The sequence below is a fragment of the Dama dama genome, chromosome 25 (assembly GCF_033118175.1).
Source record: "Dama dama isolate Ldn47 chromosome 25, ASM3311817v1, whole genome shotgun sequence".
Classification (NCBI taxonomy): Eukaryota; Metazoa; Chordata; class Mammalia; order Artiodactyla; family Cervidae; genus Dama; species Dama dama.
The window spans coordinates 22,030,258-22,057,641 of NC_083705.1; the positions used below are offsets into that span (position 1 = coordinate 22,030,258).

The 27,384-nt window shown below is 40.3% G+C and overlaps 2 protein-coding genes across 3 annotated transcripts in view; one reads left to right on the plus strand and one right to left on the minus strand.

The window, feature by feature from the left end:
- Positions 1 to 15,913, minus strand: part of NLN (neurolysin) — a 95,129-nt gene extending 79,216 nt beyond the window's left edge. Inside the window, exon 1 of the mRNA XM_061129666.1 lies at positions 15,787 to 15,913. Coding sequence (XP_060985649.1) covers positions 15,787 to 15,827 — 41 coding nt within the window. The 5' untranslated portion in view covers positions 15,828 to 15,913. The remainder of the gene's footprint in view (positions 1 to 15,786) is intronic.
- A 206-nt stretch (positions 15,914 to 16,119) lies between these two features.
- SGTB (small glutamine rich tetratricopeptide repeat co-chaperone beta) overlaps positions 16,120 to 27,384 on the plus strand; it is a 49,526-nt gene continuing 38,261 nt past the window's right edge. Inside the window, exons 1-3 of one of the 2 annotated variants that reach the window (XM_061129678.1) lie at positions 16,120 to 16,289; positions 17,425 to 17,544; positions 24,729 to 24,832. In XM_061129678.1, coding sequence (XP_060985661.1) covers positions 17,445 to 17,544; positions 24,729 to 24,832 — 204 coding nt within the window. In that variant the 5' untranslated portion in view covers positions 16,120 to 16,289; positions 17,425 to 17,444. The remainder of the gene's footprint in view (positions 16,290 to 17,424; positions 17,545 to 24,728; positions 24,833 to 27,384) is intronic. The other variant, XM_061129677.1, reaches the window with a different exon arrangement.

The window sequence follows — 27,384 nt, forward strand, 5'->3', positions numbered from 1 at the left end:
TTTCCTCACCAATAAAATATAAAAAGGCAGGTTCTTTTACTTTTATTTTTTTTTTTTTAATTTTTTTATTAGTTGGAGGCTAATTACTTCACAACATTTCAGTGGGTTTTGTCATACATTGATATGAATCAGCCACAGAGTTACACGTATTCCCCATCCGGATCCCCCCTCCCACCTCCCTCTCCACCTGATTCCTCTGGGTCTTCCCAGTGCACCGGGCCCGAGCACTTGTCTCATGCATCCCACCTGGGCTGGTGATCTGTTTCACCATAGATAGTATACATGCTGTTCTTTTGAAACATCCCACCCTCACCTTCTCCCACAGAGTTCAAAAGTCTGTTCTGTGTTTCTGTGTCTCTTTTTCTATTTTGCACATAGGGTTATCGTTAGCATCTTTCTAAATTCCATATATATGTGTTAGTATGCTGTAATGTTCTTTATCTTTCTGGCTTACTTCACTCTGTATAATGGGCTCCAGTTTCATCCATCTAAAGGGCAGGTTCTTAAAACATTTCCTAACAAAGATGAAAGATGAATTGCCACCCTTAGGTTCTTGAGATTTGGAAGTCACACTGAAAGCAAAGGAAAGCACCTACCTGAGTATAATATAAAGTCATTTGTGTTCTTATGAAGTCTTTAATTGTATCCATGCACTGTGCTGGGTTTTTTTTTTATCCATTATCTCATTTAGTCATTATTCTACAGACGAAGAAACCAAGGCAGAGAAAGGTTGAGTTAGTCTTACCAGAGTCACACAGCAAAGTAAGTAGCAGATCTGGGATGTGAACCAGGAAATCTCATTCCAGAGTCTGAAATCTTAACTATCAATATTTACTAAGCTGCCTCTTTCGACCTAAAACAGTTATATTATTTTGTGTAAGTCAAGCTGCTGCTTACCAATAGAATAACAGAGTTTCAGAACTGGAGGTCACCTAGACTCAATCTTTCTATAGCAGCCACACAAGCCTTGGTGAAATGAGGGTGAGGGGAGAGAGAGAGTCTAAGATGACCATGTTGGTTTCGCCCGGATGTGGGTGATAGCTAGAGAGTTCGGGAAAAGTAGAGTTCCTTTCCTTTTCTTTTTTTGGCGGGGAGAGTGAGAAGGTTGGGGATGTGGGAGGTTCACTGACATTCAGTTTTAGACATACCGAGTTAGTAATGAGGGTGAGATACCCATATAGAGATGTGGAGTATGCATTTGGGGCTCAGGGGGAAGGGACCACAGAGCTAGCTACTGAAGATAAAAGATGAATAAGGCCTCAAGGACCTTACTGGCTAATCTGGCAAAAAAAACATATTAGAATGAATGTAGCATATACTCATTGATCAGACATGTATCGCACACAGATAACAATATAGTAAAAATGAAATTATAGAATTACATACAAGATGGACAGAACACCAATACTCAACTCAGACTGGGGAGTCAGAGCAAGCTTCTTGCGGAGGGGGCATGAATAGGAATTATCCAGAAAAGGATGGGATGGTGTGTGTGAAGAAACACAGAATAGAGAATACAGCAAGCCTAGAACAAAGAATAGGATTAGCAAAGGCCCATTTTCAATCACTGGTTTAGCGTATTACAAGAATGACAATCAATTTAGAAGTTAGAAATGGGAATTAGAAATGGGGTTGGAGAGGTTGATAGGCAAGATTCCACGGGTTTATTTATGTCATGCTGGAGACCTTAAACTTTGTATCAAAGGCAATGGGAAGCCTTGAGTGGGAAGGTAAGATCTTTTTTTATTTTATTTTTTACTGAAGTATAGTTGAACTGCAATTATGTGTTAGTTTCTGGTATATAGTAACATTATTCAGTTGCATATATATTCTTTTTCATTATGGCATTACAGAATATTAAAGATATTAATAGTTCCCTGTGCTATACAACAGGACCTTGTTGGCTATCCATTCTATATAAGAGACTGCACCTGCTAATCCCAAACTCCCATTCCTTCCCTCTCCCACGCCCCTCCCTCCTGGCAAGCACAAGCCTGTTCTCCACGACTGTGAGTCTGTTTCTGTTTTGTAGATAAGTTCATTTGTGTCATATTTTAGATTTCACATATAAGTGATACTATATGGTATTTGTCTCTTTCTGACTTACTTCACTTAGTATGAAGGGTGGACCTCTAGGCCCATCCATGTAGCTGCATATGGCATTATTTCATTCTTTTTACGGCTAGAATGTTCCATCGTATATACGTAACACATCTTTTTTTTTATCCATTCATCTGTTGATGGACATTTAGAGATGAATGGATAAAAAAGATGTGTTACATATATACAATGGAATTATTACTTAGGTTGTTTCCATGTCTTGGTTATTGTAAACAGTGTTGCTATGAACACAGGTGTGCAAGCATAAGACCTGTATTTTAACTAGGTACTCTATCTGCTGTGGGAACTGTGAAAGGTCCATTTTAAGAGGCAAAAGAGAACCAGTTAGGAGGCTTCATTCCAGATAAACAACTAAGTTAAAATGGTAGTAGCAGTGGAAAAGGAAACAGTGGGTTCAAGAAATATTCAAGAGGTAAAACCGGCAGGACTTGGTGAAAGGCAGGATGTCATAGTTCCTAGTTTAGGTGGGTTTGGTGGGGACAGTAGCAAACTAACATAGCAAATTTACCCCTGAAAACAGAAAATACAAGGTCAGGTTTGGGGAAACATTACTAGGTAAGCTTCAGAAATGTTGATTTTTTAAGTGCCTATGAGATACGCCAGGGTGTTAAAGTCTGGTGATCTGGCAATTCGATATATGAACCTAAAGGCAAGCAGAGGGCTTCAGGTGGGAGACACAGCTACAGATGTCTTCAGATGTACAAATCTTTGAAGGGACTGGGGCCTCTCAGGACAGTATGTAGATAAGAACACTGGGGAAGCAGAAAAAGTAGGGTAAGGAAGACTGCCTACCTGGTGGGCTGAGGGAATGTTTCAGATGGAAATGTGTGTGGGAGAGACTCCAGCATGTATGTCTGCTCAAGGAAAGGTGTCCGAAAAGAGATTTACAGCAGAGAAAAGACTAGAGTTTGAGAGGCAAGTGTCAGGAAAATAAAGCTTGAAGGAAATTTGAGGAATGTTCACAACAGAATAAAATTAGGAATTTGTTTCTCTGCAAATCAAGAAAGAATGCATGGCCAACAGTGTAAATGTTACATGGAGACAGAGCAAAGGCAGGACTGAAAAGTTTGCACTGCATTTGGCAATAACACCCCAGACTCAGAGAGTCATCTGATTAGCAGCTCCTTCCTCTCTTGTTCTTCGGCAGCCACATCAAGCGACTGATTCACACTGAAACCGAAAAACAAGTCAAGGTTCTAAGTTTTTCCCACGGGCTGCTCTTACATCATCCTGCTCTCATACAGGTGATGTGTTTAGCTTACATATAAGATTTCATCTCGGATACTATTAAGACTTTCCTCTTTAGAATGGTGTCCCAGGGAGTTGAGATCCTCAGGAATTCTAATTTTTCACTACTAAGGTTTCACTAGTAGGTCTTTATATCCTGTTCAGTCACAGATAAAGCAGTTGTAACTTTCAATATCCATGAATATACACAGCCTTTGAATTACAACGGCTAGATTTAAGATTCTTTGACTTATGATGGTGTGAAAAGCATTCCATAGAAACCATTCTTCAAACTCTGAATATTTACCTTTTCTCAGGCTAGTGCTACACGGGACGATACTCTGTCATGGAGCTGGGCAGTAGGCTGCAGCCTCCAGTCAGCCATGTGATCACAAGGGTAAACAACCAGTACACTTACAATCATTCTATACCCACACATCTGTTTTTCACCTTCAGTATAGTATTCAGTAAATTACACAAGACACTCAACACTTTATTATAAAATAGGCTTGTGCTAATGTAAGTGCTCTGAGAATGTTTAAGGTGGTCTAGGATGACATGATGATGTTTGGTAGATTAGGTGTATTAAAAGCATTCTGACTTTTCAACTTTCTATGCATTCATCATGACGTGACCCTGCCATGAGTTGAAGATCGTAGTCAGTCCTTAATTATGTGGGTCCTTAGAACTACTTTTTTCTACCTTGAAAGGCGGGGAGAAAATGATAAGTTACTATGTACCATGGTATCAACCACTGTGCTAGAAGTTCTCATCTACACTAGTTCCTGCATGCCTTACAAAAATTATGAGAGGTAGTAAATGTTATCTTTATTTTAGGGTTGAAGAAACTCAGGCTTTGTGAGATTATACTAGCATCTAAAACCAGGTCTGCCTCCAAAGTCATGCTGTTTGCACATTCTCTTTTCTATTTTTTTGGGGGGGAGGGGTAAATCTCTACACATTGAACTTTGTTCTTTTTCCAGCTTTACTAAGCTATAATTCCCGTATAACACAGTGTAAGTTTAAGGTGTAGCAACATTCTTTTTCTTGGAGTCATTTCATTAGTTTTAGCATGTTTGCCTTAGATACTCAACTTACTTCAATGTGCCTGTTCCTAAATTCTGGCAAATAGTCTTAGAGGAAGGGAACTCCCTCTCCCGGTCTTCCGATGTCCAGATCCTACCTTCAAGGACCAATTATGACTTTGCACTTTCTTTTATCCTGAAAGAAATCTCTCCTTCCCCTGAACTCCCATATCAACTTCTCTATTACTCTCCAGGGCACTTATCACCTTCTATCTTGGATTCTAATTATTTATGTATGTGCCTTATCACCCTTACTAGCCTGTATTGCCTTGGTCTTTTCAGTTCAGTTTGGTTCAGTCACTCAGCTGTGTCCAACTCTTTGTGACCCCATGGACTGCAGCACGCCAGGCCTCCCTGTCCATTACCACCTCCCAGAGTTTACTCAAGCTCATGTCCATTGAGTCAGTGACGCCATCTGACCATCTCCTCCTCTGTTGTCCCCTTCTTCTCCTGCCTTCAATCTTTCCCAGCATCAGGGTCTTTTCAAATAACTCAGTTCTTCGAATCAGGAGGCCAAAGTATTGGAGTTGCAGCTTCAGGATCAGTCCTTCCAATGAATATTCAGGACTGATTTCCTTTAGGATGGACTGATTGGATCTCCTTGCAGTCCAAGGGACTCTCAAGAGTCTTCTCCAGCACCACAGTTCAAAAGCATCAATTCTTCAGTGCTCAGCTTTCTTTGTAGTCCAACTCTCACATCCATACATGCCTACTGGAAAAACCATAGCTTTGACTAGACAGACCTTTGTTGGCAAAGTAATGTCTCTGCTTTTTAATATGCTGTCTAGGTTGATCATAACTTGGCCTTTTAAGAAAGATCAGAATAAGAAATAGCCCATAAAAATCTGCTTATACACATATATAATACATACATTATACTATGTAAGTATTCACTGCATTTACACAATTTCCCCTATATCATGAACATTTCACCACATGAAAATTGTATCCCACAAACAGTACCAGGAAAAACTCTGTTCCAGATCATTTTTAATGATATGATTGTTTTCCCTCTGTCTTTATTGCCAGAAAGCTCACATTACAATTCTGAGCCCAGTCAGAAGAACTAGACTGACCCTAATGTTTAATTTTTTTTTTGTTGCCTAATATTCTTTTCCCTTTATTAATCTTAAGGTGTATTTTTTAGGCAAGTGATCATGAATTAAGTATGATAAAGACTGTATTAGCAAATACAGTCTAAGTCCTTTGCAAATAGGACCTAAGTTTGTTACATCTACATTCCTCGTGGTATGTAGCACAGTCCTGGCACAGAGTAACTGCATTCAGTTAATATTTGTGGCATGAGGGAATGAAGGTTTGAAAGTTATATATAGGTTTCAATCGACCACATTCTACTATGTATCCCTTCTGTAACTTTATAATTTTTCAACGTCATTAAAAACATTTTTGATGAGCTGCTAAACACCTTACTGAGTAGCCTTGGGTCCTTTTTACCATTCTGAGAAGGTTTACTCTGTTCTTACGTCCCCTCGGCTACTTCTGTGCAGTTATGGGAGCACAGCTCTGACAGCGCAGGGTCTAGATCTAGTGCAGCAGGAATGAGACGGGCTCCGGGACATGAACCCACATCCGGTCTCCTCCTCATTCTTCTGGGTACTTTGTCCACCAGGCAGGGCAAGTGCATGTTATTACCTTCTTGGTCTGAACAACAAGTAAGTATTTTGGCTTTTCCCAGGATTATGCTCTGCTTAATATCATGAGTTTCCCCAGGCCCGAGCAGCTCCCAGGTCATACAAGTCCAGAGAGTCTGGCTTCCCTGGCCTGGGCCGGTCCAGACCCACTCATAAGAAGTTCACTTTCTGTTCCTCGTCAGGCGGGTTGCTTCTGACCCAGTACTGCAGAACCTGGTACCGTCTTCAACTTCTTCCATATCCAGGTTGACATATGCAGAATAAGCTTTGCTATTAATATATTAAAGTATATTAATATATATTGTGTGCTCACTTGCTCACTGGTGTCTGATTCTTTGTGATCCCATGAACTACAGCCCACCAGGCTCCTCCATTCCTGGGATTTTCCAGGAAAGAATACTGGAGTGGGTTGCCATCTCTTCCTCCAGGGGATCTTCCCGGCCCAGGGACCAAACCTGTTTCTCCTGCACTGGCAGGCAGATTCTTTACCACTGAGCCCCCTGGGAAGCCCATATTAATATATATAGTATTCATTAATTAGACTATTACTGTACAGAGCCATCAACTGGGTTTGTAAGGCACGGAGTCACTATTTGGATGTCCCCTGTGGTGACAAGAGAATATGACAAAGATCATGTCTTTTAATGTGTAGCTACTTTTCGGCCTCATAGTCAACTGGTATGCACTCAAAATTCTCATGAGTCTGCTGGTCAGGTTAGCTTCCTGCTGCATACTACTATACACTATAACTTTTTTATTACACAACTAGATAATAGAAATTTCCTCTGGCAACATTTTTTTTTTTTTTTTTTGCATAAAGAAATTCACAGTGAGCTATTTCATAAAGAGTTTGAAATATTCACTTTCTAGTGGAAGTTATAACTGTCATTGTCGATATAAAAATGCCAAATCTAGGCCTCTGCTGCTGCTCCTGCTGCTGCTCAGTCGCTTTAGCCGTGTCCGACTCTGTGCAACCACATGGATGGCAGCCCACCAGGCTCCCCTGTCCCTGGGATTCTCCAGGCAAGAACACTGGAGTGGGTTGCCATTTCCCTTTCCAATGCATGAAAGTGAAAAGTGAAAGTAAAGTTGCTCAGTCATGTCCGACTCTTTGCGACCCCATGGATTGTAGCCTACCAGGCTCCTCCGTCCATGGGATTTTCTGGGCAAGAGTACTGGAGTGGGGTGCCATTTCCTTCTCCAATCTAGGCCTATATTCCTTAGATATCAGGAAGGAATGCTGAATTTTAAGTCATTATCACTGATGACATATTTTCATCCATCCATTCACTAAATATATTTTTTAAGCAACCACTCTGGGAACACCATGAATTCTCTGGCTAAAATACTGAGTAAGAGAAGCCAGGAGAGCTAAGTCACGGTCAGACTGCATAGGGCTTTATAAACCATGTGAGTGAGTTTTGGTTTTATCCTAAGATTCATGGCAATCAAAAGAAGAATTTTAAGAGTGTGATGCATCACATTCACATTTCATAAAGATCTTGGTTTTCATAAGGAAAGTATATAAGTAAGAAGCAAAAGCTGTGGCTAAGACTGATGATGAAGACTTGGATTATAGTGGTGGCACCTCAAATAAAGAAGAGAAAGAATTTGAAGACTTGGGAGTTGATAGGAAAGTTAGAGAGAAAAAGGTGAGGAACAAGTCTTTTGACTTGGGTAACTGGTGACATACATTGAGACAGAGGACAATGGCCAAAGAGAGGATTTATAGGAATGTTGTAAATATAGTTTAGGATAAAGTGGCATTGAGATTAAACAGTAACGTAACAGATACTCAATAAATATTTGTAAAATGACTGAATATGAGACCTCCAAAAAAGCTGTCAAATTTGTAGTTGGAATCTAATATCATTCATCGTCTCTTTTACTTAAATAGTTAAGAGTTTCTTTATGTTGTGCCTTGGCAGAAAATGCCTATGAGAATCTGAATGCTGTATAAATGTATAATTCTCAGTGTTAGAATGATAAGATCTGACAATGTAGCTTTATGGTATATATGTCATCCATTGTGGCAAGCAGGTGTTACCTGAAAGCTATGATTATTTCAGTCCTCATAGCTCTGCCAATAATGTGAGGCAGAAAAAGAATTTTCTGCTGGTCTTTATGACAAATAAGATTAGGTATCAAAGATACCAGCTACATGTGGCAAGAAATATGAGACTATCCTTTTGAATGCTAAGCAGGAGGTATACATAATCTCAGAGTAGGTAGAAAAGGACAGGGTCTTCGAAAGTAAGCTATGGTAAATCAGAAACCCATATTTAGTAAGCTGGCCTTTCTCTTATACTTACTGTAGTTTCTGTGCTGATTTCCATTTTGGTTCACTTAATAATTAGAAAAAGTCTTTCCAAAAAAAGGTCAGTCTTCATGACAGAGAAAGGGTTTAACTGTGAAAAATGAAACGTAAGAGTACTATAAGAAATGTAGGTAATCTAAAAAACTTCCAGCCTTGGGGTAGGACAGGGCTTTCTAGGCATGAGACCAAGGCAGAAGTCATAAAGGAAAAAAGACTGATATGTCTTATTACAGTAAAAATTTAAACTTCTATAGGGCAAAAAAGCAAAAAGCAATAACAACCCACCCCAAAATTCAAAGACAAAAAGAACTGCGACATCTAGAAGGGCTCTTACAAATTATTAATCTCAATTTAAAACCCCCAAAATACATCTGAGATGGCTTTATGACTTGCTTTGGCCAGTCCAGTAAACTGTGGCAGAGCTGACAGAATTCCAGTTCTAAGCCTAGGCCTCAGGAGGTCTTTATATAATCCTATGCTCATGGAAGCCTGCCCTGCCATGAAAGCAAGCCAGTTAGCCTCCTGGAGGATGAGAGATAATGTGGAAGGGAGCCAAGTGGCCTCAGCTTTGGCCACCCTAGATCCCCAAACATGTTAGAGAGCTTGGCCAAGATCAGCAGAACTGCCTACACAACCCGTGGCTGACTCGAGGTGCAGAATGAGCCCAGTCAGGGCCAGAAAAACTGCCCAACAAACATATGGATCTGTCAGCAAAAATAAATATTTATCCTGGTCCTCCACTGAGATTTAATTTGTTATATGCATTATTGGGGCCATAGTAATGGATTTAGCCTGACAATGCTCAAAGCCCTCTACATGTATTCTCTCTCAGTCTAAAAAGGTGATGTGAATTAACAGAAAATAGATGCATATTGTTCTCTGGACCTGGTTCCTGACACAGAGCTCCTAAAACACTTGTAAATCTCTAAGCTGGTAAGAGCTTCTTTTGTTCTAATATTCCGTCTCCGACCCTGGTTCCTGATACAAGGCTCCTGAAGCCCTGGAGTCTTTTGTTCTCATGAGGGGACTCTGAGTGGGCTCCGGGATGAGGGTTGGTCACTAGAAAGACCAAGCCATGATTTCAAGCTTGGAATTTTCAGCCCCAGGCCCCATTCTCTTGAGAAGGGAGAAGGACTGAAAAATGGAGTTAGTGATCGATCATGCCTACCTGATGGAAGATGCTGTAAAACCCCTTTGGAGGCCTTCCACAAGTGAAGACACCCACGCTGGGAGGGGAACACACCCCAGCTCCAAGGGGACGGGACCTCCCGGGCTTGGGATTCTTGAAGACCCTGCTCTATGCATCTCCTTCTCTGGTTGCTCATCTGTATCCTGAAAATGTCCTTTAATAAAGTGGTAAACATATTTCCCTGAATGCTGTGAACTGCTCTAGCGAATTAATAAAACCCAAGGAGACGGTTGCGGGAACCTCAGATTTACAGCCCATCGGTCAGAAGCAGAGGTGAGAACATGGACGTGCAACTACATTCTGAGGAGGGTGGGAGCGGTCTTGTGGGACTGAGTCCTTGAGCTGTGGAATCTGATGCTATCTCCAGGTAGGAAGGGGCAGAACTGAGCTAAATTACTGGATACCTAGTTGGCATAAGAGAATTGCTCGTTGTGGTAAAATACCTCACACACATCATGACCAGAAGCGTTGGGAGTGAACTGTTCTGTGTGAGTAGTAAATGAGACTCTCAGCAGAAGGGAGAACTATGTCTTCTAGTCCAGCTGAGGACAATTTCCCCCTCTTGTCTCATCCCCTGCCCTCCTATCTGAAATGTATTCCATTCTAGTCACAATGGCCTCTCTGCTTTTTCAAACATAGTATTTGAGGCACAGAATGGCCTTCTCGGTGAGCCCTTTTTAGTCATCTCTGTAATTTTGGGGTGCCCTGTTTCTGGCTTTACTCTTGCTCTTTTTTTAAAAAAAAATTATTTTATTTTATTTTATTCATTCATTGCTGCACGTGGGCCTTCTCCAGTTGTGGCCCTTTGTTGCAGTGCGCACGCTTCTCATTGCAGTGGCTTCTGGCTTCTCTTGTGGTGCACAGGCTCTCAGCGTGGGCTCAGCAGTGCTGGCAGACGGGCTTAGTTGGCACGTGGGATCTTTCTGGACCAGGGATCGAACCCATGTCCCCTGCATTGGCAGGCAGACTCCCAATCACTGGACCACCAGGAAGTCCCTACTCTTGTTCTTGGCACAATTCCCCAGCTAACACACTCTATATTTTCCTCAGTAATCTCTTCTGCAAAGGTAAGCTCCATGAACACAGGGTATTTTGGCTGCTGTGTTCATTGTTGTATCCTTAGACTGGAATCCTATCTGGCACACATTTAGATGCTCAGTAAATATTTGGTGAGTGAAGAAACCAGCCAATCAATTCCCAATGAAGAGATGAAGAAAAAGATACAGAGAAGTTAAGCAACCCTGCCTGCGATCACAGTGCTAGTGAGCGGCAGAGCCAGCATACAAACTGAAGCAACCTGGCTCCAGATGACTATAGCCTGCATAATCTAGTCTAGACTGCCTGGCCATAGGCATTCCTAACACAGAGGCTTATGGATGTATTGTACAATATGTACTCAATAAACATCAATTTCCTTGGTTCTTCAGACTTTAATCTAGGTGCTTCTCCCTATGGAAGTTCTGTGTGTTGTGTGTTAGTTGCTCAGTCACATCCGACTCTCTGCAACCCCACAGACGGTAGCCCACCAGGCTCCTCTGTCCATGAGATTCTCCAGGCAGGAACACTGGAGTGGGTTGCCATTTCCTTCTCCAGGAAAGTTCTGTGCTTTGTCTTAATCAAAGAGGTGACAGAACAAAAACAACAAAGGTCAAAATAAATCTTCCAACTTTTAAAAATCCATTTTTATAAATAATCTCAGTCTAGCCTTTGATAATTGTTAACTATTAACCTTTCCTTTTATTAGTCAATTTTTCTCTTTCTAGCACCATTGCTCTAAAAATTTGGGGCATGTGTATACTGGATTTGGGGGGAGAACTTCAATTTTATTTAATTATAATCAGATACATAAATATTGTTTAAGTTATGGATGGCTGTAATTTAATTTGTCTGACTTTCTAAGATTTCCCATATGAATAAATTCTCACATCAGAAAGCAAACAACTTTTATAATAAGTTTCCACTTATCAAATTGGTAAGGATAAAAAATACTAAAATGCTCAGTGTTGGCAAAGGTGTAGGAAACTAACATTGCACATTCTGCTGATAAAAGCATACTTTGGTGGAAATATTTTGGCGGAGAATATGTAGCAAGCACCAAAAACCTGAAGGACATGCATACCGTTTGATGTTCAAATTCCATCATTAAGAACTCTTGCTATGGAAATAATTAAGGACTTAAGAAAAATTTGATAGCTAGAATGTTGATCTAAGCACCATTACACATAGTATAAAGTTGGAAATAGTTGATATGTCCAAAACGTAGGGTTTATTGGATTACCAAATCTCCCACAAATGAACTACATTATAGGTATTTGTATTATGGAATGATGTTTATATTACAGAAAGATTATAGAATAAGTATTATATAATCTCATATTTGTAAAAATATGTCTGCATACAAAAGATATTTTAGAAGCTATTAATGACTGGTTCTTCTGGATAGGTGAATTGTGTATACTTTCTTTTGCTTATCAATAGATGGTTAGGTTAGATAGCATCACCGACTCAACGGATCTGAATTTGCACAAACTCCAGGAGATGGTGAAGGACAGGGGAGCCTGGTGTGCTACAGTTCATGGGGTCACAAAGAGTCAGATATGACTTAGTGACTGAACAACAACTACTACAGGGAACATGTATTGCTATCATAATTTTACAAATAAAGGTTCTTTGTTTAATGGAAAGATGAAATTAGCACTATCATAGCTATAATTTGGACTAAGCACTGTTGAATCATTTCTCTCATTTCTCTGACCATCTCAACCATCTCTTACTTTATAATATACATCAGATTTTGCTTGGCTCACATGCTCTGTCTGCAATCTGGCCTCCATGAGGGGAAATTCTCCTGGTTTAATTGCAATGACAACAGGAGCTGAAAGAAATCTTGGACATCATTTAACCTACTCTTCATTTTACAAAATAAGAAATTCAAGAGAAATCCGAGAAATTGGGTGATTTAATTAAGGTCACAAGGTTAGATGAACAGCAACTACAATTCAATCTCCAGATTCCCAGTCTACTTATTCCCAAGAAATTGGCTAAATACCCACATCAATGATCCTGGCTGCCATGCTGACTTTGGGAAGGGGGTCTGTAATAACTCTGGCTTCAGGAAAACCCAAGAGAAATCATAAGCCAGTTACCTAGTTACTCATGTAACACTAAAATGAATTCCCAAGTGTCAGAGGGAACAGGAAAAAGATTAGGGGCACACAGAGGGCCTCTCATGTGGTCAAGTACTTACTCTTTAAGGAAGATACAGGTTTTGAAACAGAGATTCTGTTATTAAGTCACTTTTAAGAGCCTGGGGTTGATGACTACTGGACCATCATAGAGTACACTGATTAACTGCAATATATGCCCTTGAGTAACAAAACAGTTGATACACTCATGGTAGATTGCTAGCTCCTAAAAAAGTAACAACTGTATGGCTTTTTAGGTTTATTTCCTTCCATGCATAAACAAAGAATCTGCATAACACGTATCAGTGGTTCTCAAAATGTGGTCTGCATTCCTGGATGAGCATATGGGCAGTAGTTCTTGAGACCATTTTAAGGAGTACGTGAGGTTGAAAGAATTTCATAAAAATACTAAGACACTATCTGCCTTTTTCACTTGGTTGACATCTGCACTGATAGTGAAAAGCAATGGTAGATAAAACTCTAGGCACCTTAGAATATTAGAAAGATATGTGTAATACAGTGAGCCACATTTTCCTAATGATAAGTGTCTGATATTACAAAATCATGTATAGTTAAAGATTCATTCAAAGTGTAAGACAGACCCATGGATTTTAATGTAACAGTAAGAAAAAAAGTACATTGATAGTTTCATAATTCACATGGCAACCACCCTTCAAAAACTACCACTTGTCAAACTGATGTGATATCAAAGAATAGCCATGATTATCTAAAAAATTCTATTAAAATACTTCTCTTTTTACTACTACACATGATGGGTGGGATTTTCTCAATTTTCTTAAACCAAAAAAAAACCAATACAACAGAAAAAATGTGGAAGGAAGCAGATGTAAGAATCCAGCTATCTTCTATTAAGTCATACATTTGTCTTGCAAAAGTACAAAACAGTGCCACTCCTAGGATGGTTTTTATTTTAAAAAAAGAGCAGAACAGAAAATAAGTGTTGATGAAGATGCAAAAAAACTGGAACTCCTATGCTTTGCCAAAGGAGTGTAAAATGATATAGCTGCTGTGGAAAACAGTATGCTGGTTCCTCAAAAATTAAACATAAAATTACCATATGATTCAGTCCCTTCTAGGCACATATCCTGGAGAACTGAAAAGAGACACTGAAGCAGATACGTGCACACCAATGATCACAGCAGCATTATTCAAAACAGCTAGAAAGTAGGAACAACCCAATGTCCGTGGATGGGTAACTGGACAAATAAAATCCGTACTCCAGAATAATACTCAGCCTTAAAAAGGAAGGATATTCTGACACATGCTACAACATGGATGAAGTTTAAAGACACACTGCTGAGTGATATAAGCCACTCACAGAAGAACAGATATTCTAAGATTCTAGTATAAAGAAACTAAAATAGTCACATTCAAAGAGAGAGACAGAATAGTGATTACCAGAGACTTGAAAAGGGGATAATGAAAACTTATTGTTTAATCCCTATGCAGAGTTTCAGTTTGGAATAATAAAAAAGTTCTGGAGATGAATAGTGGCGATGGTTACATAACAATGTGAATGCACTTAATGTCACTGAATTATGCACTTAAAGATGATTAAAATGGTAAATTTTATTTATATATTACCACACACACACACACACACACACACACACACACACAAACCCAAGGGGGGGGGGGAATCCATAATGCCACCCTTCTCAGTGATTTTTTTAGGAAACATTTTGGGAAATGGTTATTTTTCATTAAAAAATCTTTGGCATGTAACAAATGTATTATGGTTAAAAAAAAAAAAACTAATAAAAACTTAAATCTCCCTGGTTTCATTTCTAATACAGTAAATATAGAAAGATATAACCCATATAAACAGAAGTTCTTAGGTCTTCAGTAATTTTTGAGTGGTAAAGAGATCCTGAGACTAAAAAGTTTGAGAACTACTGTCTTATATGAAATTTATTCTTTCTTCTTACCCCTGTCTTACATTTCCTCATTTGCTGGTATAGCTTCATTTGACAGCTCTACCACCTGCAGCCTGCAGACTAAAAGGACAGCTTGAAATATGGCCAAAACCATCACACGAACTCTTTATGATTGTTTTATGGTTCCCAATGCACCAAAACTATGAAGACTGAACAGCGTAAGATGGGTGACAACGTACAACAGAAAACTGTTAAAAAGCTTACACGCTGACTGCTATGTTCTAAAGTGGGTTTATAAGGACCTAGCGAGAAACACATTTCCCTTTTTCTGTTGGTTCTTCATTCGGATTTTCAGTTGAAAGCTAGATTTGGGAATGCGGGTGATAGTCGCATTGTTTCTGAAAACCACTCCATCTGTCTCAGCGGGGAAAAGAATTTCATGCTCTCATTCACCATCTTGCTACTGGTCTATTGCAGAGGGGTGTGGTTAGGCGCTAAGCAGTCTATCCAAAACAGCGCTGAAGCTGCCCCAAACCGTGTCCAAGCAATCTTTTCCTCCATTTTGGGCCATGTCAATTTGCCCCGGCAAGAAGCAGAATGTTTTATACGGAAGAAGTAAATGAAAAGGAAATTAGAAAGCATGGACAGAAATAAGCGGCAAAATCACTGCGATTCCATTCTGCATGGATGTTAAACGATCTGTGTGCCAACGATGCACACGAGGAGTAAATGAGAATTGTTATCTGAGTCTACAGCTGCCCTCACTTTTAACGACAGGTCTGCAGTTCCGGATGGGGGCGAAAGTCCAACGATTTTACCCCATCATCTTTCTGCACTCCTTCGGGCCGGGCCTGTGACCAGTCTGACTGCTTGCAGTCGAGGCAGCCCCAAACAAAGGGAATGGATGCCCTCCCGAGGGAGCAGAGGAAGGAAAGGTGGCCCCACGTTCCCGCGCCAGGTGTCCCTGGGGTAGACCAAGAGGGCGGTGGGGAGGGAAGGTTCCAAGAGCGTCGTAGGGGTGCTGTTGTGAAAGGCTGGGCCCGGGGCGCCTGGCACTGACCAGGCAGAAGACCCCCGCCCACGGTCAAGGTTAACCCGCGCACGGGAGGTACCTGTGGAGGCCTCGCACAGCCAAAAGGCACTGGACGATCATGGGAGAGCCGGGAGGCGACGGTGGCTGCGGGCGCGGTGTCCTCCGGTCTGGGGGTGGGGGTGGCGGGGCGCCGGGAAGCGGTGCGGTGGCCTAGCGCAGGAGGCAACCGTGGCGGCGGCTGCCAGCAGGGCCTGAACCCTCCCACGTGCGGCAGCCCCACGCTGGCGCCCACTTCGGCCCCGCCCCGGCCCCGCCCCGGCCCCGCCCCGGCTCCGCCCCGGCTCCGCCCCATGCGTCTCGCACCGCCCCAGGGGCGGTTCTGGCGAGACCGCGGCTGGGAGCCCGGCGCAGCGAGGAGTGGGCTGAGGGGCGGCGGCGGTCTGGGAGCCGGGGAAGTTTGGGCCACCTCTGGCGGCGGTGCTGCGCTCCGGAGCCAGGCTGAAGCCCGGAGAACCAGGGGGCAGGCGGACACACTTACGGACGCCCTCGGGCCGCTGCCACCGTTTCGCATCCTCTTCCCTGGTAAGGGGCTGCTGTCTGGGAAGGGTGCGTCTCCCGCCGCCCCAGTCCGGGCCTGCACGGCTCACCCGCAGCAAACGCTGTTGAGGCTAAGGCGAGGCCCGGGTAACGAAGGGAGGGAGAAGGAGGTCGATGTGCTCCGGGGAAAGGAACGGGGAGAAGCCTGGAGGAGGTTGGGCTGCTTCATTTTGCCTCGCGTCCCCTCTCCCCCTCCCCATTCTTTTTGCACCCTTCTGCCCTGGGTCCTTATTTAGGACTTGCAACCCCGTGGCCTATAGGCTGGGCTCTCTTTTAAAATAAGCACACGAGTAATAAACGTCCTCGCGGTGGGTACCACACCCTGGCTTTGAATTAGGGAACCTGGGAAGCAGATGGATGATGCGATTTAGTGGAAATAAGCCATTAATGCCGGCTGGCCCTGCGCCACTGTTTGGATGCGATAGTATTCCATGTGAATGAACATGACCCGGAGCGTTCAGTCTGTCCACGAGAGCACAGCTGCTGCAGAGAGCATCGGCCGGCTTGTAGTATCCATCGACTTGGGCAGTGATTATCTGACATGTCTGTTGATTGAATAGAAATGGCATTTTTATTAAAAATGACCCTCAATCGTTGAACAACCTTTCACTAATGAATTTCCTCATCCCGTAACTGTCTCCACCTACAAAAGTAGGTGGACTGTAAATTATGCATACATTTGAAAAAAATCTCATGGAATAAAGGAAGATGCCCTGCGTGGATTGGCTTCTGAGTCAGCAGTATGAAATCTCCCTCAAAATAGTACTAAAGCCTTTTGGGGATTTCTGTATCTGTACCCCTATCCTTATCTGTACCATATAAACTGTTAAGATATAGTGAACTGTTCAGTGAGAATGTCAGCTTATGTTGTACATGTTTTGAGAAAAAATTTACTTTTGCAAGTTTTAACATAACCTAGTATTCCTAGGTGTAAATGAAAATGTTATATATTACCATATCAATATTTTGTGCTCTCTTGACTTTAAAAGAAAGGAGTGAAAGTAATACAGCCTTTTGTTTTTGCTTTTTACCTTTAATATAATTTATAACCTGTGTGATTTATAATCTTCACTGCTTCTTTAAAATTACTTAGTTCAGTGTTTTCCTTTTTCTAATCAAGGAAAAGTTTAAGCTTTAAACATGTCATCCATCAAGCACCTAGTTTATGCAGTTATTCGTTTCTTACGGGAACAAAGTCAGATGGATGCTTACACCTCAGATGAGCAAGAAAGTTTGGAAGGTAGGCTCCTGTTCTCTGTGTTCATTTGTGTTATGATTATAAAGACTAAAATATCTATAAGTCTGACTTTATGATCTGTTGTTTCAAAATCAGAATATCTTGTTGATTTTTCAAGAAGAGAGATCTTATGGTAAGGTTGTAATGTTTTCATCCTCTGAGGCTTTTTTTTTTTTTCAGTTAACAACAAGATAAGAGGACTTTTGTTTATTTATTGAACAACTATTATGTGTCAGAACTATGCTATTCATATTATAGGGAAATTTTTCTCCATGGTAACTGTTGAATTAGTTATTATCCCCATTCAACAGAGAAGTAAGTGAAACCTGATAGATTAAGTAATCTAACACAGCTAATATGTGACAAAGCTGAGATTTAAATCCTGGTTCTTACTCTGAAGATCCTCTCTTTTAATAGAAAAGCATCCAGTTTAGAATCAGTATCTGAAAACACCTTAGTCATTATTAAAGCACTATGCAAAAGTCTAATAACTATTAATCTCTGATAACTTCCTACTGGGGGACTTGAAATAAGAGGATATCACCCTTGTTTTATGTTAGCTTTAAATATTAGATTTGGTAATCTGTAAAGTTGAGCAGGACTTGGATGATAGCATCACATGTTTCCTTGACACCATCTTTTCTGCTTCATGCTTATGCGTTAGAAAATTTAAACTCAGTATAACCGTAAGAAGATAGAATTCTGCAGATGGGCTCATGAAGGTTCAGTGAGCCAGCTTTCTTGTGGCCTAAAGACTTAATTATTTCAATAAGATAGTGCATTGGGGAGAATTTAATACATAACAGTAGAATTTGAATTTTCCATCTTGAGCTGTTTCTCCTATAAAGGGGGACACATCTATTAATTTCAACAAGTACTTCCCCTGTGAATATGCTTTAGGAAGTGGGGGTGAAAATTGAACATTTGCTCTAAATCTGCTTGCAATCTGGTGAGATAATCTTTCCAGGTGGCAGTGAGAGGAGCTTGTGACTCGCAGTTGGAGATTGCAATCAGTCCATTAAGGTCTTTTTGTCCTCCTTGGATGTTAGACCATGTGAAGATAAAGGGGACTGGTTATCTAAGGAAAATGTTGTTTATAGTTACTCTGTAGCAAACAGATAATGGAATCATTTAATTAAAGATGTTTGTTTTCTCATCAAAGGCAGTATAATACTTTTAAGGGCCTGAAAGAAAATCGAGAGTTTTTTTTTAAAATCAAGATGTTGTGTCCTATTTTGAGGGTAGTATTCAGCCAAAAATATGTGCCTTCAGCTGCGTGTTATATATGGCAGTCAGAAATGGTGCCAGTTGTTTTTGACCGACCCCTATTTTTGACTCAGTGAGTCTAATTTAATTGAACATAAAATCATGTGGTAATGTCTGCCCACCTTCTAGACATTTAAAAAAGCTCTCGGAGAGGAGCCTGAGTTCTCATACTAGCTTTACCACTACAGGGAAGCTAGTATATTAGCATCAGCTTTGAACCTTGTCATCTGATTATGTCACCCACTCCTCTTAATTGTCATCTGCTGACATCTGCTTCATGTTTTGACTATCTGGCTCCTGCTCACTGTCTCTCTAACACTATCCTGTCTTAATTCTTGATGATTGTAATACATTCATTCATAATGCTTTCAGTTCTCTCCCACTAAGTTCCTTGACCTTCTCTACGCCAAGTGATCTCACCACTCACTTGCTTGGTCATAACCTAGACCAGTGGTTCTCAGTTTGGGGTGATTTTATAGTATCTAGAGATACTTTGATTGTTGTGATGGGAGTGGGGCTAGTGATATCTGGTTGGTAGAGGCCACAAATAAAGATACCACAGGTGTTCAAGATGGACCCCAACAATAAAGAGTTGTCTAGTCCAAAATATCAGTTGCCAAGGTTGAGAAACTCTTCCCTAGGCCTTGTTATTGTTATTCTCCATAAACTCTGCCTTAAACATTTCACTTCTGCTGCCTGTTTGTCCAACTCACTCTTTATAGAATTCATACTCCATCAGTTCTTTGACCCTACCAATACCTCTAAGCTGTTGATCCCTTACCTTTCCACACCCCTCTTCTTTTTTTTTTTTTTTTTTTGCTTTCTTTTTTTATTGGAATATAATTGCTTTACAATGTTGTGTTAGTTTCTGCTGTAGAGCAGTGTGAATCAACCGTATGTATATATCTCCACTCTCTCTTGAGCCTCCCTCCCACCCCCCCACCCCACCCCTCTAGGTCATCACAGAGCACCGAGCTGAGTCCCTGTGCTATATAGGCTCTCACTAGCTGTTTATTTCAACATGATAGTGTGTATATGTCACTGCTAGTTTCTGCTTGTTCCACCTTCTCCTTCCCCACCCCAGGTCACAAGTCCATTCTCTACATCTGTGCCTCTATTCCTGCCCTGCAAATAGGTTCATCAGTAACATTTTTCTAGATTTCATATATGTGTGGTAATATATGATATTCGTTTTTCTCTTTCTGACTTACTTCACTCCCCCAGCTTAAAGTCCGTGGTTGATCATTATAATCACGCTGGTGAACATGGCTCCCTTTCTTGCAAAACCCTGCCTTGTTTGAATCCGACCCTCCACCTACTCCTTGCCCCTATCTGTGTGACTGTGTATAGATGGAATGACACAGTCTTACTGACTAGTCCTACTTTGAGTTCATGACCACAAGCCTCAAGGGAACCTTTAATGCTGCCCTCTGTTCCAAGTTCATTCACATTTGTGCTCTCCTAGATGACCACTTTAACACTTTTTCATGCCTTCTCAAAACCCCAAATCTTCTCCCTTGTACTCATTTTTTTTGTTGATGTCCTTGCTTCTTACTCCATCAAGAAATTGAAGTAATAAGAAAATTCCATAGACTCCCTCTGCTCCATCTACCTGCCACCAGCATCTATCCACACATACTCTGTCTGCCTGTTACTATATACTATGGACTAAATATCTGTGTCCTCCCAAAATTCATATGTTGAGACCTAATGCCCAGTGTGATGGTATTAGGAAGTGGGGTCCTCGTGACTGGGATTAGTGCCGCCAGAGAGTTCCCTCACTCCTTCTACCGTGTAAGGACAAAATAAGAAGGTGCCCTCTGTGAACCAGAAAGCAGATCCTCACCAGACATTGAACCTCCTGGCATCTTGATCTTGAACTTCCCAATCTCCAGACTGATAAGCCACCCGGGTCTGTGGTATTCTGTCATAGAAGCCCAGAACACCATAGATGAACTATCCATTGTCCTTTCTAAATGAAACCCCTCTACCCGCAGACTCGATCTCATCCTGTCTCCCCTACTCCAGGCTCTCACTGTAGTTATTTTACCCTCCTTCACTTACATGAGCAAATTTTCAATCTCTTCTAGATCATTTCCATCAGAATATAAACTTCCTCCCTTCTTAAAAAAATCAAAACCCAACTAATTACTCTTGCCAGACTACTACCCACCCCTTCCCCCACTAAACTAGTGCCTGCTTTTTTTGTCTCCCTTTTGCTGGAAATTTTTTTGAAAGAATTGTCCATACTTGCTTTCTGCAATTCCTCTCCTCTTCTTTCTTAAACTCACCTCAGACAGGCCTTTGTCTCCATCTCTCCACTCATACTGTTCTCATTAAGGTCATCAGTGATTTCTGTGGTATGTAGTTCAAACGGTCAGTTTTCAGTCTTCATCTCACTTATTAGCAGTCTCTGATAAAATTGATGATGGCTCCCTCATTCCCTCTCCCCCGTTATGCTTTATTCCATTGGCTTCCAGGATACCTCATACTCATCTTGGTTTTCTTCTGATCTCATTGTTTGCTCTTTCTCTGTCTCCTTTGCTGATTCCTCTTTTCCCTGCCCTGGAATATACTGGTCACTCAGCTGGTAAAGAATCCGCCTGCAATGCAGGAGACCCTGGCTCGATCCGGGGTCGGGAAGATCCCCTGGAGAAGGAGTAGGCTACCCACTCCAGTATTGTTGGACTTCCCTGGTGGCTCAGTTGGTAAAGAATCTGCCTGCAGTGTGGGAGACCTGGGTTTGATCCGTGGATATATCCAGGGTCCAGTGCTTGATCTTCTTCTCTTCATTATGTGCACTCACTTTGCTGGTGTTATAGTTCAGCCTCTTGACTTTAACTATCCTTTTTTTATATGTTGTTATCTGACAAATGTATACCCTCAGCCCAGACCTTTCTTCTGAACTCCAGGCTTCTACATCCAACTGCCTACTAGCTATCTTCATTTGTATGTCTAACAGGCATCTCAAGTTGAATATTTCCAAAACTGAACTCCTGATCCTCCCACCCAAAATCTGTTCTATTTCACAACTTCCCTAACTCAGTTCCCTAACTCCATCTTTTCAGTCCTTAGGCTAGAAGTTCTCTTATCATTGTGAACTCTTCTCTTTCTCTTAGACTCTGCATCTAATTATTCAATAAATCCTGTTGGCTGTCCCTTCCAAATATATTTTGACATTTTCCCACCTCCACCAATATTACCTATGGATAGAACTAAATACTTATTTATAGTGATGGCCTCTAACTAGTCTCTCTGCTTCTATATTTGCTGCTTCATTGACTCATCTTAATGCAGCCACCAGTGATCCTTTAAAACAGACTATGTCAGATCTATGTCAGTTCATAGACTCCTTCTCTTTCTCACTTGGCTTTAGTCAAATTAGCTTTCTCGCTCTGAAAGCACCAAATCCTGTTTCATAAGTCTTTTGCAGGGACTTCTCTGGCAGTCCAGTAGTTAAGACTTTACCTTTCAATGCAGGGGGTGTGGGTTGATCCCTGGTTTGGAAGCTGGGATCCCACATACCTTGGGGTCAAAAAACCAAAACATAAAACAGAAGCAATGTTGTAACTAATTCAACAAAGACTTTAAAATGGTCCATATCAAAATAAATAAATAAAGACTTTTGTTACATCTGTTTTCTCTGCCTAGCATGTTCTTCCCCTAGATAACAGTAATATCCCCATCTCTGGGTCCTCTTTTCTGAATGAGGCCTTCGCTGAGCACTCCATTAAATCTGGAACCTGCTTTCCTCCTCTGCCTTCTGCATTCCCATCCTTTTCGCCCTGTTGTACTTTTTATCATTTTTTGTTTACAGTCTTCTTCTCCATCTCCCAGTAGAATGACCTCCCGAGAGGTCGGGAGTTTTTTTCTGTTCACTGATATATAAAAAGGGCCTTAAAAAGGGCCTGACACATGGTAGGTACTCAATAAATATTTGCTGAATTGAACTGACGAATTAAATCCAGTGATCCTGGACATCCTAGTTAGTCTGTATCTTAATTTCTAATAGGTGGCATTCTTTTCCTGCTTCATCTAATAGATGTGTCAAAAGAATCAGAATTGATGGTGGCAGGTGTTTGGCATATGGAAGCTTTAGTATAGGGTGCTTTATAGATGGGATGTGGTATCATTGAATAGAATTCTTTGCTTTTCCTTATCATCATCAGCATCAGACTCTTACTGTTTGGTGTAAGAGTGGAGCAAACTTGTATACAGAATTTCTCTAGATTTTTATGATTTATTCCTGAAAGAAGGACCATATATAATAATCCCTGTTTCATAAATGAGAATGTTGAGGTAAAAGTGAGATAAATTGTTGTACCCAGGTTATTAGATTTTAATTTTCTGGATTAATAATGATAATGAGAGTCCTGAGTTCCAAGGCTGCGGTGGTTTTTTTTTTTTTTTACTAATCCATATGTCTCTCTAAATATGTGTTAGTGTTGAACACTAAACATTTTGGCAGCAAATTTACTTATTAAAACAACTGTGCTTACTTTAATGTGGAATCTAGAACAGTCAAATGCGTAAAAGCGTAAAAACAGAGAGCACGATGGTGGTTACCAGTGCTGGGGTAAGAGGAGATGGGGAAGTAATGGTCAAAGGGTACAACGTTTCAGCTATACTAAATAAATAAGTTCTGGAGATCTTTTCAGCATAGGGCCTATAGCTAACTGGATTGTACTTAAAATTTGGTAAGAGGTTCAACCATAAAAAGGAACAAATTTGAGTGAGTTCTAGTGAGGTGGATGAACCCTGTTGTACAGAGTGAAGTAAGAAAGAGGAAAACAAATGTTGCATATATATGGAACCTAGAAAAATGGTACTGCTGAATCTATTTGCAGGGAAGGAATACAGACACAGACATGAACAGACTTGTGGACACAGCAGAGGAAGGAGGGGGGGAACGAATTGAGAGAGTAGCTTTGAAACATGTATATTACCACCTGTAAAATAGACAGCTAGTGGGAAGTTGCTATATAACACAGGTGCTCTGTGATGACATTCGGGGGCGGGATGGGGTCGGGGGTGCGAGGGAGGCTCAAGAGGGAGGGGACATGTGAATACTTCTGGCTGATTCATGTTGTATGGCAAAAACCAACACAATATTGTAAACCAAGTATCCTCTAATTAGAAATAAATTTAAAAAATTTGATAAGAGGGTAGATCTTATGTTAAGTGTTCTTAATACACACACACACACACACACACACACACACACACACACACCAGTAAACGGGACAAGCTCATTAAAATGTGCACTTTCTTACATGTCAATCATGTTTCAGTAGAGTGGTTTAAAAACAAACAATTGTGTTTATCTGCCTCCTTCTATTAAGGGTAAGCTTCATCATGTGGATTGTGATTTTCGTGCTAACTGTTGTATCTCTGCCACCTTATAAGAGCACCTTGCACATAGTAGGTGCTTGGTAAATTTGCATACCTGAATGAGTTTTTAAAAGCCAAACTATCTTCACCTAATTAAGTACATCAGGATAATATTTAGTGGTTCTTACATGCCAGAGACTATTTCTCTTACTATTTTTAGTCAGATAGAGAATTCTAATTTTCACATTAAAAAAAGATAGTTTTTTAAAGTTTTATTCAAGATATTGGTAATGGGGAATATGTTAATGACTTGCTTTAAAAAGAATATGATGTAATACACATATTGAGAAATTATATTCTAGGTAACATTTTTCTTAAAGTGAAGAAAAAGAAGCCAAGTTGTCTTCCCTCAGTAGCTGGTCTATAAACAGAAATCTCTATGCAGCTGAACCATTTAGTTTTCCTTATGTTCTGTGATCAAAATGCTGAATTACCACAGATTGCAGAGTGCAGATTTCTACCAGAAAAAAAAAATTTGTTTCTTTTTTTATATTGCTAATTTTTTTTTCACTATTAAACTTTATTTCAAGTTGCAATTCAGTGCTTGGAGACAGTTTTTAAAATCAGTGCAGAAGATACACATCTAGCAGTTTCACAGCCTTTGACAGAAATGTTCACAAATTCCTTCTGTAAGGTAAGCTCTCATCCTTTTCTCATTAGTGTGGGATTATCTAAGTGTGACTACAATATTATGTTGGATTGTTAATATTTGAGGGGCCAGGCTTAGGTAACTAACTTCTTCCTGGGTATAAGATAGTTGGTCCACATGGATGATTTGGGACCTAAAAATGTAACTTTAATGTGCATTAGATTTTAATATTAGTAACTCTACTCATCCTGTCACCTTCTTTTATATTTAATGATATGTCTTAGTTGATTTCTTAAGTCTTTTATAGTATTTGGGTGTTTTTAAATTTCTGACATCTGAATTAATGTTCCCCTAAAATGTGAAATACAAATTAAAAATAAAAATCTTAATGTTTAAGAAGAAACTATATAAAAAAGGCATCATCATTTTGAGACAGATTTTTATCAAATTTGGCCGTTAATGGGGCTCTTTAAACAGGGAAAGGTTCTGTGGTCCGTGTGCAAAACCAAGACTGAAATCCAAGGATGCTGCTCCCTGCTCCCTGGGACTGTTTATATGGTCTCTGGTTTCTGACCTTTGCAGGAAATATGGATGATAAGATTGAAAACTCTTAAGGTTGGTGAGTTTAGGGCCCCAGCAGGACCTCCCATGTGTTTTTTCATTACATTTTGGTGCCACGTGAATCTCTTTTAGTATTCTCACTGGGTATTCAAGCTTCAGTACAGATTGAGGAACTCAGGAGAGGAGCTGAAACATGCAGGGTATCTTCAGCCTGGCAGGGACATTGCTGAGAATACCACACAAACTGTTTCTAGAATTCACTGGGAAGAGGTCCTTAGAGTTGCATTGAAAATGGTGATTTGGCAGTGAGCTGCTCCCTCCTTTTATACTTGGAAATAGGATAACACAGTTACACATTAATTCATCAAATAGATGAATTCCAATTATCTGAGAAGATGTAAGGAGATAGTGGCATGTCTCCGTGGTGCTTTTCTTCTCTTTGGTTTCTGTGGTTCCTTCACTGTCTGGGCTCGCGGCCTCCTCTGGGAGCCCTATTTCAGAGGCTGGGCATGGCAGTGGCAGGGCTGACCTTTACTCCAGCATGCAGGAGAGGCTTGTGCTTGAGACAGTGCTTGGATTTGCTCACTCTTTTTGCTCCTGTCATCACTGACTAGTACTGAAGAGATCAAGACTCTTTTTCTGCCCAGGAAACTCAGATTGATTTTTACCCTCTGGTTGAATAGAGCTCTTTTTTTTTTTTTTCTATTTCTGATTGGATTTACTTGTAAAATTTTGTTGCTTACTATTTTAAATATATAGTTTCTTAAAACTGGTTCCATAGTATATCTACATGGGGTTATTTGTGGTATCAGTCCTTTCACAGTCCTATTAACAGGTGTGACTTCATTGTGTAGGTGTCTGTTAGCAGGGTGTGGCGGAGAAAGTCTAAAACTTGTTTGAAGCAGCAGCGAGACTGTTATAATTAGAGAAATCACTGCTATTCCCATTGTATTTGGTTGTTATGTTGGACAGTTTATTTTTAGGATACTGCTTTCCTCCCCAATTAACTTCATATACGAAATGGATTCTTTCCTTCTATATAAAGTAGATAACACTTGTCCTCACACTGTGGACTGCTCAAATGTTTTCATGAATATGAGAATTAATTTTCAAAGTTGTGAAACTTTGGCAATTTCATTAAAATCATTCAGAAGGATTTAGAAGACAGAATGGACTATAATCCATTTTTCAATATGCCATTTTTTGACCCCCCCAAAGTCACTTTTTCACACATAAACTGCCTAGGCTTATTAGGAGATCTGAAATGGAAGGAACTCTAAAAGCAAGTACTGCAAGGCAACAATGCATCTTTGAACTGCACTTACATCCTGAGTAGCTGAAACAGTCCATTTTAAGTAGTGATGTCTACTTATTAATGTTCCTATTTGATTCTGTACTTTTTTTTTCTAATACTTTGCTTAGAAAAAATGATTGATAAAGATTAAAAAAAATAAGCACAACTTACATACCTTATAGTGATTTTGTACCTTTGAAGATTTGTGTATAATTAAGAAAGTGTATTTCCAGTGTTAGAGCTATCAAGTTTATTGCCATTTTACTCAAAGGTAATGGTGAATATATTTTAAATATGATACATAGATATATTGACTCCAAATTATGCCTTTTTGAAAATTATAAACATTTATGAACTTCAGAGTCAAGTTTAAAAACAACATAATTTAAAAAGAATCTTACAAAAATGGGAAAATACATTGTGTTCCTATTACCACTCAAGACATTTCTAAATTTTTCTTCTAGGTCTTTATTAAACAGTTCTTGAATCTTTTCAATCTTTGTTTCCAGGCTATTTATCTGTAACTCCATTTTGTTTTCAAGATTTTGGATCATTTTTATTATCATTATTCTAAATTCTTTTTCAGGTAGATTCCCTATCTCCTCCTCTTTTGTTTGACTTGGTGGGCATTTTTCATGTTCCTTTACCTGTTGGGTATTTCTTTGCCTTTTCATCTTGTTTAGATTGCTGTATCTGGAGTGGGCTTTCTGTATTCTGGAGGTCTGTGGTTCCTTTTTGTTGT